The sequence below is a fragment of the Pleurodeles waltl genome, chromosome 8 (genome assembly GCF_031143425.1).
Source record: "Pleurodeles waltl isolate 20211129_DDA chromosome 8, aPleWal1.hap1.20221129, whole genome shotgun sequence".
Classification (NCBI taxonomy): domain Eukaryota; kingdom Metazoa; phylum Chordata; class Amphibia; order Caudata; family Salamandridae; genus Pleurodeles; species Pleurodeles waltl.
Window position 1 is genome coordinate 745,004,547 of NC_090447.1, and position 20,654 is coordinate 745,025,200.

A 20,654-nucleotide genomic window follows, 5' to 3' on the forward strand; every position below is an offset into this window, starting at 1 on the left:
ATTTCATAATTAACCAAGCCTACTGAAGGATGCATAAACTGCCTCCCCACATGCATAGTTATATTAGAAATATCAACAAAATTACAGTGGGCAACACAATATACAGCCCCTCTAAAATGGGCTAAAAGAGCCCTAACAAAGATTATCATTATGAAAATCGTATGCCCCATGTGTTAACAGAGGGGGCGATCAATACCAAAACCCTTGTCTAATGCTGTAACATTTCATGAAACAAAATTCTTGTATACACCAATAAAGGTCTGTAACAAAGTGTGAAAACATTCCACTGTTCATGGTCTACTGGCTTTAACATATGTTTTCTTACACTAACTAAGGCATGCCTACTGCAATTTCATCAGGCATATGACATTAGACATTAACTTTTCCCAGTGAATCAATCAGACCTATAGACTTTATCAATGGCTTGTGAACATAACCATCTCAGAACTACTGTATTGAGTATAATTCATCCGACAAGGCAATAATCAGGCACACAGTACCAAGATAACAAATGTGCACAAAAACAGTTGGCAAAGCAAAACACCAGCTCTACTAAACGGACCTAAAAAGGATTAGTAAAGCACAAATCTTCTATCCCATGGTTTGTTTACTACAGTGATGTGTGAGATTCCATGTAACAATAACACCTCGATGCAGACTTTAATACAGAGTATTATTAATTCACCATAAATGCCTACTGCCTTTATCATAACTTTTCATAACAATCAGGTTATAGCTTTGATACTTGGTTTCGATCGTAACCATTTAGGCCCTGCTGGAATGAGAACAAAATTTCTCACAAGGTAAACGTGCAATATAAGCACTCTTTTAACAGAAGCGCAGAACTTTTGTCCAAATAGTGTACTCGAGGCAACCAGCATGAGAGTGATTTCTAAGGCTCTGTAGTTTTTTTAAATGACGATTTTCTGTTTATCAGATAAGGTCTGGCGACAGCAGCACTATCAAGCCACACCTTAGAGGATAAAGAACAAAAAAACAAACAAAACAAAAAAAACACTGGCATTATATAACGTTTTGACCCAAACGCCCTGGCACACTTCTTTGTAGATGAATCTGCAGGTATGTAATGACGGGTGAAAAAACTGTCAGTGACATGTGAGGAGATTAATGTATGAAGAGGTTTGTCTGAAAGTACGTATGTACAGATTATGTGTTTATGGATTGGTTTAATAACATTAGATTACCCATAGTATTGAACGGTCTCTAAACCAGACCTAAACAATTTGAAAATCTACAAGGGTCCATGCTAAGACATTAGAACCTCTTTCAGGGGCTACAACACCCTGCGCAATGTTCTGATCCGACATCCCATGACATGTCTAGGACAAGTGTCCGAATCTCATCCAGTCCTTTAACCACTGAATCGTAAACTTGTGTTTCTTATTGTATTATGTAAATTCATGTTGTACAACTCTGTGACGTGACCGTCTCAATCATATGTGCAACCCAAATTCTTGCCCATGACATTGTTATGTCTTCCTCACACAAGCATTGGCTTTAATGCTAGGCATACCTCTAAAATCCACACCTCAGAAAGTTCCACGAATTCAGCAAAGCACTACAAAGTGTCAGGTGACGCCACAAAAATGAAAAACAATTAGCAACATGCTTCACTTATTGCAAAAGAGGGTACACTCTATGGTTGCACTCAAAGGTGGGGTTTGCAATTCATTGTCAAAAGATCATGTTGACATTTTAGGTAGATGGAGGCATCCAATGCCTAGGGCCACAGAGTTTGTCCAGTGTAGAAACTGATCGTGACCTAAGCTGACTGCATTTTTGTCTTCTGTCTTTCAGGCTCCGAGGCTGCATCATTTCCAAATGAGTGCACATCCCCTGCCATCTTATACCACAACCACGACATCGCCCACCAAAATGACTTTGCAGGAAGAGGGTTAAACTCCACCAGCAAAGCCTGTGGCAGAAAAAAACAGGCTTCCACGTTTAACCTTGTAAAGCTGTCACACAAAACAAAATGCAAAAACGTTCTGCTTTCTCACTTTAGCGTGGAAAAATACGTTGTTAGCACTGTGGACATTGTGCGGTTCAAGACTGGAGGATCTGATGTCTGAACAGGCTGGAAACACTTCCTGCTTTCATGTGTGGAAAAAGGCTCCTGACAGACCCAGTGCACTGCTCTGGCCGCAGCAACCTGTGCCGAAAATAAATATTTATTTTTGGTACCTTTTTCGTTCAACCACAGCTAATAGAAGTTTTATTTGGCAAAGACCACTGAAAAGTGAGCTTCTTCAGCATAAATTTCAGAGAAACGAAAACCGCTTTAAAGAACCCACGATGCAATCCACCTGCTGAACACTTTAGTCCTCAATGCACAAATAGTGATGCCAAGTGTAAGCCAGAGATGGAGAAAGCAGTGCCAGGGATGCGGTAGACACATCCTTCAGATATTTTGCTCAAATGCAACATTTGCTTACCCACTGCATGCAAGTTCAGCCAGTGACAGATGCGACCTTCAGCTGCTGCATTCCCTTCTTTATACCCGTAGACAAACCGTGGTTATCAGTTGTCTAAGCATGATCAGATATTAACAACCATGGCGTAACCTTGCATTTGAAAACACATTTGGCCATAGCCATCTCCTACCCTTCAAGATTGCAGAGGTGGCATCTTATTACTATTTCTAAATGTTCAATATTCAGTCAAGCACTTCGTTGTTTTCCAAGGTTGGTGTGCCTGTCAATTCCCAGGCAGTATAGGTATTTAGGTAACTGAACAACCAATACGGGGTTCAAACTATGCTGTCTGGCACTTAAAGCCCTACATAAGTCCTCACCACCCATGCTTCACTCAAAACTCAGCTTCCATCAGCCGGGTAGACAGCTTAAGTACTCTAGTAAGGCTCTACTTTTGAACTCACGCATTCGTACAGCTGGATATGGAGCACGTCCTTTTCTTTCCTAGCACCTTTCCACTGGAACCAACTACCTTTACACATCCGCTCTTGCTCCGACTTTCGGGTTTTTAAGAAGCAATTAAAAAACAGTTTTTTCTGAAAGCACGCTCATTGTTATTCACCGCAAGTGCCAAGATACTATTTCCTGAGTGAGTTGCATGCTATATCAAGCTCAACAAATAAGCACAGCAATCAATCGTCCAATGGAAATAGTGGATTTTTAAGTGAGAACAGACAGGATTTTTTCTCAAACCTTGAGGACGTCTTGCGTTTTGTTGTGTTTCGAAAAACACAAACTTTTTCAGCACCAAGGGAGCGCCAATGGAAAATTGTATGGTCTGGAATTACCTGCACCATAAAATCAACCAAGGTGGCGACAGCTTGCATTTGTTGTGCACCCATGACACACCAAAATCAATTCTGAAAATTCTGAGCTGGGAGCAGACGATGGGATGTGGGAGGAGAGAGGGTTAGGGGTAGCTTACCCACTTAAAATTCAGAACACTGAATATAAACGAACTTGCAAAATTCCAAAGTGATTTTTTTATATAGAATGTAGCAGGTCTACAAAGATGGAAGTTTTCAATGTGTTCTTGTTTTTTTAAAACAAAAAGGAATTAATACACTAGATAAATGTTTATTGAGATTATTCCCACATGCCAAAACCAACAAAGCTAGCAACAGATTCCGGGGCTTGGCTGTGGTTCTGGTCAAACAGGCGGTTGCGGTGTAATGGAGATCAACAGATGGTCCTCCATGTAACAAATGAATATGTGAGCATAGTGCTACAAAGGGAAGATGGATAAGGAACACACAAGCAGGTTTTTGGGATTAAATACTGCTGGGACGGAAGAGTCCCTTGCTTGGTGAGAGACGTGTACCACTGCTGTGAGTGCTCCAGCTGTAACGATGCTTGGACCAAGAGTACTGATTTTTTGTTGGCACGGTCAAACACTGATCACCCCCAAAGTGCTAACCTCCTGGTGGTGAAAGGCTACTGCCTTTGCAAGAAGTTAAGCAGCACAAGCGTGAACGTGGCAGCGTTAGTGTAGAGATCAGTAGAAGGTAACAGGCTTTTTGACCTGCGTCACTGGAGTAGGACCTGGAGGCTCACTCATGTTAAGTTCCACTACTGTGTGCTTAACTCACCCTTGGCCCACATCAAGTTAGAATGCAGCGCTGTGCTGTGCGTGTGAGTTGCATGCAGGTGCTAAGAGTGTGTGTGCCTGTGAACGGTACAATACATCTAAGAATCTGTTTTCCCCTTTTTTTTTTTTTTTTGAGACCCAGGGCTGACTGTAAAAACATAAAGGGGTAGAGGAATCCCCCAAACAAATTTATGATTCCTGTATTCCTTTGAGACACACAAAATAGCTAGGCTCGACAGTAAACTTCAAAAGGTGTTCTTTGATTCAAGAAGAGATCACCACAGAGGGGCTTGGCCACAACTCAGGAAGAAGATGGGGCTGATCACAGTATCATAAATATTAAGACCGAGGTCCTTCGGTAGCATTTTGAGGCACATATCACTGTGGCTTTTATCCATGTGTGAAACTCTAGTCACTTCCATGGCCTGTATTGTGGGGCTATCAAATTTGTAGTCATTACTGTGACAGGCTACTTTCTAGAGGAAGGGCAAGGCAGAGGAGTGGGCACTTCAAGGGGAAGCAGACCCCCCTCAACACAAACTTCAAAGACTCAGACCCTAAATCACATATGGGGGAAGGAGTTGGAATGTGAGTAGGGGGGAGCTCAAGGCCACCAAAACTGTCAATTGTCAAGAAGTCAGTCGAGCATTGCGAGGAGAAGCTCTTCAACATTCTGCATGTAACGTAACGAATGAATCATAGGAATGTCGCTTATAGTGAATGGGGAATACCCAGTACTGCTAATGAGGGAAATTAAACTCGGGGACCTGCCTATCAAACACTAGAGCCCTGACCTCAAGGGTTTGTTTGTGTAATGTTTGTATAAGCCATATTTAATTTTGCATCTGTATAAAAATGTTACTTTTGTCATAAAAGAAAGTATTTGTCTGGACAATCATTTATTGCTACTACTGAACATACTTTGAGTTGTGAACCTATGTCCACTCTCCAGTATCTACCTCCACCCTCCCAACTCCCCCTAGAAGTCTTGGACTGCTTAACCCATGCTACTACTGAGTTAAGTGCTGAATGAGTACTTGGCCCAGTTTCTCAGGACCCATAGTGGGTCAGACCCTGGATCATTAGGAGGAAAAGGACTCTATCCCCACTGTTAGGGCCTGTAGACCCTGCTTGGCCCGTGGCACTCTGAAAGGGTTTTGACAAATACTGACAGAGTTTGAGGTACTTCAGGATTAATAATTCATTATAATGAATGTGTGTGTTGATTCAAAGGATAGAGGAGAATACCTAATTAGGCTCTTATGCATGAGCAACGAAATCGTAAAAATTAACACATGGAATGTGGCTAGAAATATGCATACAATATGATGAAGATGGGGGATCCATGACTGTTAAAAATGTTAAGTTGTTGCTTTTAGTAACACAAATAATCTGGGCATTCTAAAAAAGAACAATTCCAATAAGCTGTAAAATTAGACAGAGGGAATTTAGAAGGAAAATGATTGGTGTAAACGTACAAACGATGTCTGCTTAGTCTGCAAAATGATAACATCAATACAAAGATTGTAAACAACAAAAAATGTAAAATATTTGTTTGCGGTATTGGTGTTTATTTTTACTAAGACGCCTGTTTTGTAAAACATACCCAGCTGTGGTTTGTAAACGAGTGCTACAAAGCTATAATAGAGGCATAAGTGTGTTGTACAAGTATTGAGCAACATAAACAGCATTTTGCTTCAGTTGTACACTAACCTTTCATGGTAAATAAGGTTCCCGGTTTTATGGTATTTTTTTTTTTTTAAACTTTCAGCCAGTATTTATTCATATTTATTTTTGGGCCATCTTATAAGCATCTATCCATATTTATTTTGTGTTGTGTATAAATGAATTGTAATTTGTAAATGTCCACATTTATTTAATCAATAAATGTGCAATGGTACTTTGCTCCCTGCCAGGATTCAGCATACTAGAAAGCCAAAAATAATATTAAAAAACATACAGCCACATGCAAAATAGCACTATAGCACAAACTTATGTTGAGCTATGCAGTCATTTAAGGAAATCACACTCATTTCTTTTTAAACTACCCATGCTGTCAAGCTACATAGCTAGCAACATGGGATCCAAGAATAACAGGTGTACAATTTTCACTATTTTTCAGCTTTTAAAATTAAATACAGACAAGAAACACACTGTTTTCTGCCTCTATATATCCGTAAAGATCAGTAAAAAAGGAAGTATGAGAACCTTAATTGTAATTAACAAATAAATTGTGGGAGGGGTTCAGCAACAATAGGAAGCTTGCAATGAACACACACATGCTTCAGACATACACTAAAGGCTTATAAATTATCAATTGAGGGCCCAACAAATGTATACTTCACAATGCTCCACCCTCTTCTCCTCCAACCATCAAGCACTCAAGAATATTTTCTGCAGCCTAGTAATAAAAAAAAAATTCTAGCATTCGCGGTAAGACTTTTTCAATTCTATTAAGGACACTGTGGCGAGGACTATGCTTCTCTTTCTTCACTTTTAATTACTTCAGTAGCCAATCAGAAGATCAAAATACACAAAACTACAAATCCCAGTAAGTAACATATCATGTGGCATCTTCGTTTCTTCAGGACCAGTCCTGCAGAAATGCACTGGTCGCTAGAGATTCCGGGTCTGGCCTCCACCTCAAAAACCTCTTCAGATTGCAGTTGAGGCAGGAGACACAGAGATCTATTGTGAGTGGGCCCCACAGAGACTGGAGAACCAATCACTGTAGTCAAGAAGATGGCGTGATTGCCAATCTGCCACTGAATTGTTTAGCCCTGGCAGATACTACGTCACCACTGAGATTCGATGTTTAAGGCAAAAATGCCAAAAATCCTTGGCAATCTCCACCAGAATGTAGGATTTCATCTCACCCAACTTGTTGACATATCTCTCTGTTGAGATATTGTCCATACGAAGAATACAATAATCCGTCTTCATCAGGGACAGACTCCTGATCGCAAACGAACCTGCCAGGAGCTCCAAACAATTGATGTGAAGGTCCAACTCTGCTTTGGACCAACGACCCCCTGTGGACACTGGGCCACATCGAGCCCCTCACCCCCAAAGCCTGGCATCAGACTCTAAAACAATTTCCGGAGAGGACCCAAAGATTGACCAGCTCTTCATGCCTCCATATGTTCCAACCATTAGTGCATCTCCTGAACCTCCTCCGAGGGAGGAACCTGATCCACATAACTGAGGCCCTTATGAAGATGAGAAATCTTCAAACGCTGCAGAGCCCTGTAGTGAAGGTGACCTGGTAAGATTGCCTGAATTGAGGAAGATAGCAGGCCCACCATGGGGGCAACAGCCCTCATTGATACATTCTGTCTGCACAGCAGTATCCTAAATTTCTTCTTGATTGCATGAATCTTTTGAGGGGGAAGCACCAACTGAGCCTGGGAGGAGACCACCCAAAAACCCAGGAAATCCACTTGTTGGGACGGTATTAAGACCGACTTCTGAGCGTTGACAATAAAACCCAGATCCCGAAGGAGAGAAATGGACGACTCCAGATGGGAAGAGGGTAAGGCAGGGGCATAGAGCCATGATGAGGATGTTGTTGAGGTGATTTATCAGCCAAACACCCCTTCCTCTGAGATATTGCGCTACCGGCCACATAACCTTCGTGAAGCACCAAGGTGCTGATGACAGGCTGAATGGAAGACTTTGTACCCGTAACAACGCCTGTCCCAAAGGAACTGGAGGAACCCATGATGGGGAGGAAAAATCTGGATGGTCAAGTAAGCATCCTTTAAGTCAAAACTAACCATCCAGCCCCATTCTTGAAGGATGTCTCTCAACAAGTGAATGCACTCCATTTTGAAGTGGCAATAAACAAGTCATCCATTGAATTATTTGAGGTTCAGAACAAGGCGGGAGCCCCCGCCCTCCTTGTCTACCAAAAAGATGGGGCTGAGAAATGAGGATAACTCGACAATGGAGTCTTTTTGCAAGAGTTCTGCAATTTCTGCGGAAATTAAATTGCAATCTCGAAGGGAAAATACATTGGATGGAGAGGGGCTAGTTGGGAGGGAGAACTGAATAATTCTAGTTTGCAACCCTGGATAGTCTCTAGAACCCAAGAATGTTCAGTGATCTTGCGCCAAGCGTGTAGGAAAGACCCAGTCCTGCCCCCCAAAATAACATCTGAGCTGGAAATTAGGCTCACCAGTAGATCCTGAGTCCTGGAAATAGGTCTTGTTCCCTCTGGACCTCGCTCTCCGGCATCTGGAGTGACCAGCTCTAGGACGGGAAGGGTAGAAGGTGGAGGAGGAAGAAATGGAGTCCTGAAAAATCCCTCTGCCCTGCTGATAGTAACCTTGTTGAGGGCCCTGGTTGTAGAAGCGGCAGAAGGCTCGCTCTCTGTAGCGTCCGGCCCCTCAAAAAAGTGGATGCAGCACCTTCTTGATGGAACCCTAGGCCTTGTCCAGATTGGGCTAAGTAGCGTCAAATTTAGAAAACTCCTTGAGGAAAGGAGAACTAAAAATCAAACCTTGGGCTAGGGTTCCCGATTCAGAAGAAGCAAGATCTGCCAGCTTGGGGCCCATCTTTATTAATATGGAGCGACGTCATTCGCTAGAAATTGCACTGTTTGCGTTCCACAGGAGACATAGGGCCCTTTGAGGCCAACCCACAAGGACATCTGAGTCCATGGAATTTCCAGAGTCTTTAGCTTGGAAACCCAGCTCCAGGGTCTTAAGTAAGGGTCCAGCCACATCCAGGAGTTTGTCCTGGCAACCGCACCACACAGGGTCAATGCCTTTTGTGGGATCCTTTGAAAAATCCTTTAGGTACATGACCAGTGTAGGAGCCAGTTCTGGCATCGCCGTCACTTTAGAAGGAAAATCCGGTCTGGGACATTTGTATCGGAGCCTAGAACAAACTTCTTTCTCAAACCCATGATGAATATGGGACTCTACATAGTTCGCCACTTTCGCAGGAGGAATCCATAGAGTAGATCTGGGGTGGATTATGTCCTCTGGCTAAAAGTTAAGTACCTTCAGAGGGTTAATGGCTTCCTCAGGGTGATGCGTCTTCTTCTTACGCTTTGGGGAGGATCGTCCCCTTGGTCAGAGGTATGGGTGGATGAGGAGGAGTCTGATTTCTCACATGCTTTGGACTTTGGGGTGGAAGCAGAGGTGGTATAGTCATGGTCCTTGGCCAGAGACCTGATAACGCTCTCAAAATCAGCTGAATGGGGATTTCTATCCACCTTGGGGGCTTGAGAACCGTGATACAGGGAGGCTTCCTCGCCACCCCAAGTCCCGGAGGAGGGCATCCAGCACTGTTGCTCGGCAAAGCAATCAGATGATGTTTAATAGGCCTAATAGCCTGGGTCAAGCCTTGATTTACCATGTGAAAAATACCAGCATCCACGGCACAGACAAGGTCCTTTTCAAAAGATCCAGCAGGATCATCAACATAATATTTATCACCCATTTCTTTATTATGTGTAGCAATGCTGACAAAAAAGGAAGTCCAGAACTCTAAAGGAGCAGTCAAAAGGGGGGATTCAAATCAAATGGGGGCAGGCAAACCAAATAATCCCTGCAAGCCAGGGTAAATATATAAAAAAGAAATTTGGATGTGGAGGGAGCCCTGTCCACAGAACAAACAGCCAAAGCCTATTTCATAAATTATTGCAACCCCAAAGCTAATGCACATGGGGTGTAAAACGGGGAGCACAAGCTCTCACAAGGTAGAGAGCCACCGATGATGGCTTACATTAGCGCATGTGCGCTAAGCCCCAGAGCCAGAAATAGCAAAATTAATGGACACTGAAAGAGGACTGCACTGCCTAGTCACACATCCTTGTCCCCTACTACCACTCCACCTGTACAAGACACGGCCAAGGGGCCGCGCTAGGGAGGTAAGATATGCTCCCAAACCTGACCGGAGAATGCGCTGAAGACGCGAGTCTCTACAAGAAGAGAGGACGGCGCACAAGACAGCAGATTTGCTCGTATGAAGCAAAAAAACAAATAAATCAAGCCTACGTCACCGATCGAGTGACTTAAATATGTACTCACAACGAGAAATATTGGATAATAACTAAAACGTGCAATATATAAATGCAATACAATACAGAGGCATAATGAGTACCTAACTTGCTGCGGAGCAGCAAAGAAAGAGGAGTTTATACTTTGTTGTGTGCATTATATAGGAGGTAGCCTCTATAGTTGTCACATGATCTGTTACTCCGTGGGATCTGTAGTTTTTTGATCGGCTGTTGACGTCATTAAAAGAGAAGAAAGAGAAGCATAATCGGAGCCTCCGGTCCCGACATAGAATAGTATATGAGGCCTCTGGAGTAACTATGTTACATTTTCCACACTAGCGCCCGGTTGCACCCTACTGGGTTCGACTGCTCCCCTCAATGCAGCACAAATTACTTCACCGCCGAAATACTTTCACAATTCAAAAGTTAGAGCGACTGGCTCTGTCAATACTTATGCGATCTGGAGAATAAGGCCTGGACAGTGCTTTTCATGTTTTAGGACACTATAGCGGCAACAATAGCAGTCACAACAGTTGTCACAACTGCCATCACAAAAGCAGTAACAGCTGCATACACACCTGGAACCACAGCAGGGCCCACAGCTGTAATGGTAGAAGAGACCAAGGGAGTGACCAAAGCAGTTACCTTGGCAGGAACCTTAACAGGGACAGAGAATCAAACACTTATAAAGCTAGGGAAACAGCAACAGCAGCCACGACAGCTTCAACTATAGTAGGGACACAGCAAAAACAAGAGGAACCACAGTACTAACTACAACAGCTGCAACCAAGGCCATCACCGCTGTTGTGATAAGAGCTGGATTAAATATTGCAAAGCACAGCATGAGGGATGACATTTTACCATGGCGGGAACCACAATAGTAGTAACAGATCTCAACACAACTGGGATAACAGCAGCAACGACATCTATAACTACAACAAACCACAACTGTCACACAGCAGGAGCAAAAGCAGCGATCACAGCAGCATTCACAACTATAACTATAGTGGGACTACAATACCAACTGCATCTACCTCCACAGAAGGGCCGCGCAGCAACAACAATGTAAGCCACTGATTACAGAGTGACAAGGCACACATTCTGCGCAAGGTTGTGCACACCTGTGTTTTCATGCATTTTCACATTAAAGCCAGACCATTTAATTTAGAAATACTTGTTTTTTCTTGGTGTACGTATACGTGGCTGCTCTTGAGATCCTTATTCAGAACAGTTAGAAACAGGAAGAAAGCACTAAAATTACCTGGCCAGGAACACACATTCAATATTTGTTCTGTTAACATTTACTTTCCTCAGCACTGCGCCGACTGCCACGCGGAGTTCTGTGTTCTGCATCCTGTTTGACAGAAGTAAAAGGACTCTTTCACTGTCTGGGGTGACTTTATTGTAGTCTGTACGACTCGCTCAGCACGGCAGAAACAACATTTGTAATGACAAAAAAGATGTGGATTTTTTTTTTTTTTACTTACTTTGCATGAGAAATGTCTCTTCATAATTTAACCTTATTTTAGTTTAAATGACGTGCTGATAGATTGATAACTCAGTTCCTCTTTTTCCGCCTGAAACCATACTAATGCCTTGTTTCCATGTTCTGAAAGAAAGAGAAAGCTATGATCCCTTTCTTACAATTGTTGGCTTTACCATCTTCAATGACTGCATTTATTTCTCGACTTTATACTTCCTTGTAAAAGCATCAAAGCAAGGACGTGTGCACAGGTGAGCGTGAATTCTCCTAAACATCTAATCTATGCCATTAGTCCTTAGGGAGTTGGGGGGGGGGGGGGGTGTGTGGTACATAGTACGAAGGGTGTGACAAGTTTAGGTGTGTGTCTTGCTTTACAATCACACAAGAACTAAGAGCCCTTTTTGAGAGCTATATACCCCTTTGGAGTGGTTGCTGGAAGCTACTATGGAACAACGAACTTTTTGATGAGGGGGGCGTAGGGGTGCACCTAGACCCGATCTTTGGTGGGGGCAAACACTCCCAAAAAGTGCTGCAGGACAAGCATTTCAATTAACGTGGGCAGAGCTATCTTCATAGACAATATGTGGGGAAGAAGTGACAAACACACTGGACAGATCCAAGCTGATTAAGACTGAAAGAGTGCAGCCCAGGTGTTTGCCTAGATTGCTCACTTGGTTTAAATTGTTTGGTGATTGCCTGGTTGCTGAGGCCATATTGTTCATGGGAGGTGTTCAATCTATTTGCCGTACATTATTATTTCGGTTTGTGAAATGTTTAATTTGCTGTAATAACAGATCATCCTTTGACAGCTTGAGTCAATGTCCATTTATGAGTCAAAGTCAGATGGGTTTTCATACTTAAATGACTTTTGTATTATCTGCAAGGCAGTAGCCGTTGAGATTGAGGGAGGCAAGGCAAATGTTAAAGAGGAAGTAGAACTTTTAGACTGAATGAAGGGGACCTGAAGGGATACACTGAGATGGTTATCTGTTTGATGGAAAACAAGTAATCTGCTTCAGTTCGCTCCCTGCACTTTGATGTTTTCATGTTTCTGTAGAAGCTTGGGGTGATGAACAATGTCAGAGGCAAAGGACAGTTCAAGTAATAAGCATGCTGGTACCCCAATGCATATTTTCTCTCAAGAGCATCTTTCAATTCTTATCTTTTTAACTAAAACAGACTGTTATTGGCCAGAAATTAGAAGGTTTTTTAGGGAGGGTTTTATGTAAGACATTGAGAGTTTTCCTTTGGGAAGATGCCTGTATTCAAGGATTTGGTGACAGTTCTGGCTGGATTGACTAAGGAGCAATAGAAAAGGACATGGGTCTGAAGGAGATTATGCTGGCTGCAAGTGTCGGAAGCACTGGTAAAATCTTCTGTGTTCAAGGGGTTTAAGGGGTGATTAACTGTAGTTGTTTTCTTGTTTTGTTATCTTGTGAACCGATCTGTGCTGCTTGAATTGTCAATGAGCAGTGGGAAGGCAAGAAGGGAGACTGACATTGTTCATTGCAAAATATTTTAGGTGTGCCTTGCAAACAGTAAGGTCAGTGTTAAGGTTTGTCACCTTTAGGCCCCTCAGCAGGTTTACAGGCCCCTCGGAAACTTTCCCTATTTAGATATAATTTCCTACATTACTGGCTCCTGGCTATTGTCAGCTCACCGGGCTGCAGCTCAGCTCTCCAGGAAATAGGGCAGGTCTCCCTGAAGCAAGGCAGGCATCAGGTCTCATTGTTTGTTGCTCCTATCAGCTTTCCTGGCTACCTCCTCCCCAGTCATTCTTCAGGAGAAAAGAAAATTAAGCAACCACATTGCTCATCCTTTACATGGGGCGAAGCAGCTTTTGCTGCATATGCGTGTGGAAATAATGTATCATTTTACCATTGAATATACAAGACACACAAAGGCATTTGCTTAGTCAGTATACACAAAACAGACTTACAGGAGCCAACTAACCATGGACAGAGTGAACAGACCATTAATTTAGGAACACCCAATATTGCCTGATCATGCTGTTGGGGTGGGAGGGTCCTCTGCAATGTGTACAGTCATGTTGCCTAATCCTGAGTACCCAGCTGGGAGTATCTGGTGTTCTGGATTTTGATTTTGGCCCCAGCCTCTTGCTAACTAGTGCGGAGAGGCCCATCTGTCCCTTGAAGTGACTGAAATCCCAGACCCGTTGTGTGACCTGAAGGGCCAAGCATGTTTATGTTTTTTTCTTCCCGATTTGCGTTTGTGACATGAAAAAAAAACACACACACCCTTTCTGGCACTCTACAGGTGTGCCATTTACTGCAGTCATAGCCCTTGGTGTCGCACTTCAAAATTTCTCCTACCAATCCCCCTTCTCCCACCAACCAACATCTTCAGTTCACTCTTCCCAACTGCACCAGCTCCTCCACAACCAGCTCCCCTGTCCCGCACCAGCCTCAACAGCCTCAGATCGCTCCCCCACCAGTAGAAGCCCCTGAAGTGCACTGCCACTAAGAGCAGTCCAATGGGCCACAGATTCTGGTCTACACTGTGGCTTCGAAGATGGCGAACAAGGTTCTACAGCCAGAGATGACCACCCCCCCAGCTCATTCTTTCCTTCGCAGAAGCCGTTATGAAGGCTGACAGGGCTCAGGTGCAGGACCAATAAGTACATCTACAGACTGTGCCCAACCACACTGCACCCTTACCCTGCAGTCCCAACTCCATTCTTGCACCAAGCCCACAGCCTCAGGTGCAGTGCTTCACTGTTAGAGACTGTTGTACTTGCACTCCCTCCTTCACCTGTGCCTGCTTTCCCCTCCGGTGCCACATCACCACTCCCTCCCAGCTCATCATCATCACACAAACTGATCTCGCCACCCACACAAGTCCCCGTAGCCTAAGTCCCACCTCCCTTCCCTTCCATCACTTAGCCTCAGCACACTCTTCCCTCTTGCACCGGCCCTGTATTTGTAGATGGAACTGAATCGGAACCTCGTACTGGGTACATTGTTAGACATATGTGCATGTTTACGAGGGTTGGGTAATTTAATGCATGCTGTGTGTGAAGTGTGCCCATTTAAGTGCTGGGCGACTGAGTGGTGTAAGTGCATGTTTAACAGTGTGAATGCTGAGAGAAAGATATGCCTATATGAGTGTTGGTGACTGGTGTGCCCATGTGACAGCTGGGTGAGCATGTGAGTGGAAGGTGAGCTCTGTGAGTAATGGGTGAGCCTAGTGCCTGCTAGGGGTGCAGGGCGAGTGGTGAACTTGTGCAAGCGTAGGCTGAGGAGAGTGAGCTGTGTGAATGCAAAACAACGTAACCCTGGATGAGTTAAGTAACTCACCGTATAATTGACGATTGACAAGTGTGGTTTCAGGTGTAATTTAAACTAGGATAACTGTAATGTCAATTAGGGACTTATGATAGAGAAATAAATTATCAGCTCGTCATGCAACACAATGTCAGTCATTCTGACATGGCTAAAGTTACTTTTCTAGAGGAGGGCATCCACTGAAAGCCAGATGCTAAGCTCTAACTCAGGATGATGTATTCTTAGAACCTCAAGCCAAACACAAGCCTAGTCTTAATGTGGTTTTTACTGCCCACCCCCTAATGTCAATCACCAAGCCCTGTTTCCCGTCATCTAGTGGCTAAATTGTGCAATATGAAACCAGGATAACTAAGATAAAAACGTTTACCTGCTTGACAAATCTATGTGTCCCTATGCAGTTACATTCTTTCATCTGCCTCCTCTTCCTTTAGCCCCACATTTAAGAGTAACTTAAAACACCTCAGTTTTAGGATGTGTGCTCTACAAAAGCCTCACTTGTATACGTTTCTATAGATTTTAATGTTGCTCCATATGCTATTAAAACCCCTAGCAGGGTTTGCATAACTTACTTGGTTCACTAATAGCATTGCCATTGAAGGCATTACTGTTTCTAGGTTTACGTTTAGAAAATATTGGTAGATTTACTAAAACCTCACGCAAAGCAACATAGTAACCACAGTTGCTGCACTGCATTGTCATAGAGTAAGAGAGGAATACTGTGCTAGATCTATTAAGATTAACATCACTTAACGCAGCAACTCATTTTAGTGTTTTTAGGTGAAATGCTTCAACATTAAAGAAATAAACTTTTTGAATTTTGAAGAGTCTTTAGCATGTTTTTCAGGACATTTTATAGGCCATGCAAAGGACTCTGCTTGTGTTATAGCCAGTGCTTCAAATAGGTCGGTACTGTCCAGTACTGAGTACTGGCACTTTTTTATTTTGAGAGGCACAGTACCTGCACTTCTCAGGATAAACGTAATACTTTTAATTGGAGAGCATCGGCACTTCTCAGAAACAAGCATTTGGGCGTACTACTAGCCATCCTTCATCTGGCATGGCTGGGTCCGACTAGATTTGCAGCCTGCAAATGCATTTCCTGTGCTGCAAAAGAGGAGGGAATTCGAATCAGGACTAATGTGCTAAGAGACCCTACAGAGAGGACAACTAATTACAATTCTAGGACATGGCCAGTCGAGACGAAGTATTGCACCATTCGATCACACATAGCCTTTGCCCTCCAGTCAACTGCCACCCACATGCACCTGCAGTTCTCCCTAAAGCTCACCCAAACACTACTGGTCCCCTCACCCCCTAGATTTGGTTGGGGCAGAAGTGTTGGGCAGATGCTGCAAGTCCATATTGTAGCCCACGAGTTCTTAGCGAGAAAGACTGCTTCCATGTGGATCCTGTATGTTCCAAAAATTAAGTGGTTTCTTCACTTAGGAAGAGTACATTTGAAAGTATTTCAGTCATCTTATCCGAAGACCTGAGCTTTGAGAATATGAGATTAAGAGTTACCCCAGTGAGAAGGACTACAGACAAGGAATGAAATGTAACAGTTAACCTTGATTGCTTCTGAATACCAGGTGCCCTGCACTTCATCTTAACTGTCCATAGGGCTCCACTGGTGGCGGTGGGAGCCCCCCTGAACTGATCTCTGACAGCATTAGGAAGAATAAGTCTGCCTTCTCTGAGGACTGGTTGTGATGGCTGGCAGTGACCCTGGGGAGAAAAAAGTATTCATCCCTCTATTGCTATGAACTCCTTCTAATTTTTTGCACATCGAGGGAGTGCATCACGTGCTGAATGCTAAAATGGCCTGTTGGTGCATCTGTGTGCATACACCCACACTGGTGCACATTCTAAAATGTCCGCCCATGGGTCCACACACATGCAGCTATCTTGGAAAAGCTTTTGCAAAACAAACAAACTCCGGCTAAGCCAATAACTCACAACCCAATTTTAAACAGCAACACCTTTTGGCTTTAAGAATGTTTTGCCATGTTTTTATGATTACACATTTGATTCCATCAAACGAACAAAAGCAAAGCAGGAACATTATTTTTTCCACTTTCTACCCAATACATTACCTATAAAAATAATATTTTCCTAAAAATCTACTCAATAACCTAAACTCAGTGATAGCAATACAGACACAAGGAGCAAGGGGTAACAGAAGAACAGGAAAGAAAGATGGTGAAACAGTGTCCCAAATCCAATTGCTATCCTCAATCCAGTCCATGCATACTGCTCCTTTAAAGCTTCCTGAAGGCCCCAAAGGCAGATAAGCTCCCAAATAGGCCCTCTTAGTATCTTCCTCACACACCTGAGGCGTCTTTATCATACCCCGAGACGGTGCTAACCTGCAGATGACAATGAGGCTAGAGACTAGGATGGTATAATCTAAATTTCTCTGGCCTAGCTCTCTTAAACACAATCCAACTCTAAGGTTTCTACACTTCTAGAAAGTCTGCCAGCTCTAAAAGAAATAATTTAATATGCAGGAGGACGTGTGAGAAACACTTGCTGTGAGTTTTGGAGAATGATGGGAGATAAACACACTCTTAGGTTCCGCCTCCTTGGCAGGGATCATTACAAACTTAATAGGGCACTGATGTAACGGATGTACTCAAACTTGTGGATCATAGGTTGAGTTCACGATTCGTGTAATAAGGGGACATCCCAGGGCTCTATGATTTTAAATACACACATTTTCTGTAACTGTTTTAATCCGTTATTGATTTGTTTCAAGAACACTGAAAAATTAAATGTCAAAGAATTATTGATCAATAATGTTAATAACGAGTTGTTATAGAGTGCTTAATTCTGCATTTCTAACATTTACAAGTGCTACAAATAACAGCATTGCTATTACCAAACGTAATAGTAACTCATTTTATCCAACTCATAAGAATGTAAGCATGTGATGCTCAGGGGGGTCCTGCAGGGATTCGTAATATTTCCTTGTTGGACACCACCGGTCTCAGCTGCGCATTTTTAACTCACCCAAAGCCATCCTGCTACATCCAAATGTCTACATCTAAAAACATTTCTCAATCTCTCCTTGCTTTTTTACTCAAATGATTTTATGAGTCACTTGAAACTAAATTAATAACATCAAATTATAAACATGCTTATTGGATAGTTCCTATCTGTACATTCTATTTATCGGTTGTCTGACTTGGGGCCACAGATTCCAGGGAAACAGGTCAGCTCATGGTACAAGGCCTTTTGCCCCTAAAAGCCCCAAGCACCGGTTTCAGGACAAATGCATGCGAGCAAACTAAGTGAATTTCAATACATCAAACTTATATTTTGACAACAAATCGCATATTCGAATATATGCTTTGATAATCGTGCTGTGCCCAAACGGCAGGAAATAAGTTTTAGATGTTTATCCAGCACGACCTTGAGGTGACTAATGTAAAAGGGCGCGATTCCAGCGAGAGCTTTAGTCAGCACACGCAGGCCCTTTCGCCTGATCAGCTGTGGGCCCTGACAGCTGCCGCAAGCTGCGCGCGCGCACAGGCCTTTGGAGCGCGAGCCACTGCAGTCCAACGCGCCGCCATTGGGTGAACTGAGGCCGAAAGCAGAGATTTATTTTTTTGGCACAAATTTAGGATTAGGGCACCAGTTGAAAGTAGGTAAAGTGAGCTTCGGAAGCAGCTTAATGAATTCAAAAACACTTGTAATGCAGATGCCAGACTCAAATCGTTGGCAAGTGTGTTCTTATTTATCAAGTGCAATCTCGAATCTGAAATGAAGTATAGAATTAACAAGCATTTGCAATGCAATAGGTCTCGCATATTTCTAACAAGTTAATTGTCATCTTTTGACAACAGCGCCCACGAGCAAAAACAAAAGAAAACATGAGAAGAAACCGAGAAAAGACGACTTGGTAAAATAAAATAAAGATAACTTTAATAAATAAAACTTTGTGCCTGCTGGGCACGTCTTTGCCAGTCACAAGCCTTCGGTTTGCGGTGCACCTGCAGTTAAAAACAACAAATAGTACCTCGGTCACGTGGGGAGCAGCAGACAGGCACTAATTAAGTAGCATCAATTAGTGCTTGATCCCTGCTCCACACAGAGAAACAGAAGTGATGCCAGGCATGCCTTGACGAATTACAAGGCTGTAAATAAGAGTGCCACGCAAACCAGTAAATGGTGAGCGACAGGCGGGCTCCAAGCCCTGTCCTGAACACAGCAGAGTCTTGCAAGCGAGACACATGTGCTAGCGCATGCAGGCTCAACCGTAAAAACCGATTCCCAGAACTAGGAAACAAGTAATGCAAATATTAGGAAAAGTTTAAGAAAATCTCAATTATGAGTTGTGGGCAACCGGTAGCCTGAAAAGTCAAGTGTTGCACTTTAGTTTGTGATTAACTGCTGATTCAGTGTGTGGCAACTGCTCAATATCAAGAGAAAAAGTATATATATATATGCATCCCAAAAGGCAGGGGAGTAGTTTACATATAATGAAGAGGTCTATGGCGAATCTGATGCCTGTGGTTAAAAAAACATGCAATGGTACACAAATTACCATTAAAAACTTGAAATAAATTCTCCCTTCTACTGGAATCAAGGGCTTTTGTCTAGAGGAAATTCCCACTTCAGAAAATGCAACTGCCAATGCTGTGGCAGCGAAGCAAATATACCCCAGAGCCAAGTGGCAACCAAGAAATGACAGTTTATTTAAGTGATCTGTCATGGTGACATATCAGGTAAGTGTTAAGTACAGGTACTGGCATGTGAAGCATGCCAATGTGTAAATACATTTCCTACATAGGGTGACCACCCGTCCGTAAATTTCACGGACTGTCCGTAATTTCGCCCTGCTGTCCGTTGTCCGTGATGAAAGCTTTAACGGGCGGCATTTGTCCGTAATTTTAGCCTTTCACCTAAAGGGCAACGGAGGCAGGGTGAAATTAGGGGCAGAGGAGTTTCCCCAGCTGGGCTGGAAGGCAGGGGGTCTCCTGTGCTCTGATAGAGGGAGGGGCAGACAGATAAGAAAAGGCCTTCTTGCCAGGGGGTCTCCTTCCCTAAAGATATGCAAATGTGGGCAACTGGTAAATCTGCAAATACAAAGGGGCTTGAAAACCTGCATTGACTTTACTAAAAGGACTCACTTGAAGTTTTCTGGTGGCAAAGATATTTCTTTCAGAGAGGTATTGTAATGGTGTTCCAAGGTGAGCTGTGGAGTGTGTGGTTTTAATGGAGTGTTATACATTTTTTTATCACTAGGTATAAACTGTATATTATTCAAATCTGTATTTGAGAAGCACTTTTTTTTAATTTAACCGAAATGTATTTGCGCATTTTGTAGCAGCCTTTATTATGATATAATTGTATTTTTCACAGTTCTTTCAGGTACCTCGGTACCTCATAGTACTAACAAACATTGGCAAAGCCAATAGGTCTCATCTACGAAAGAATTATTGGCTTTGCTAATGTGTTTTAGCCATTAGCCATGTTATACACCAGAGTGGCTGCTGTTCAGCATGGCTTAAAGCTAGTGGCATAGAGTGGAGTAGAGTAGCATAGGAGCAGTGGCGTAGAGCCTAGTGGTGCAAAGTACAGTGCAGTGGGGTACCATGCAGTTGTTTTGAGAGCATTAGCGTAGAGTTCAGTGGTTTAGAGTGCAGTGGCATAGAGTGCAGTGGAGTAGAGTGGCAGACAATAGAGTAGCAGAGAGAGCAGTAGTGTAGAGTGGTGCAGTGGCATAGATTGCAGAGTAGACTCACATTGCAGGGAGTGCAGTGGTGTAGTGTAG

At 43.1% G+C, this 20,654-nt stretch overlaps 1 protein-coding gene across 27 annotated transcripts in view; it reads right to left on the minus strand.

Moving 5' to 3' along the window:
- Positions 1–20,654, minus strand: part of MCF2L (MCF.2 cell line derived transforming sequence like) — an 828,274-nt gene that overhangs the window by 433,787 nt on the left and 373,833 nt on the right. For 5 of the 27 annotated variants that reach the window (XM_069204979.1, XM_069204974.1, XM_069204982.1 and 2 more), the window contains exon 2: positions 11,352–11,444. The exons of the other annotated variants lie outside the window; for them this stretch is intronic. In XM_069204979.1, coding sequence (XP_069061080.1) covers positions 11,352–11,391 — 40 coding nt within the window. In that variant the 5' untranslated portion in view covers positions 11,392–11,444. The remainder of the gene's footprint in view (positions 1–11,351; positions 11,445–20,654) is intronic. 27 annotated transcript variants of the gene reach the window in all.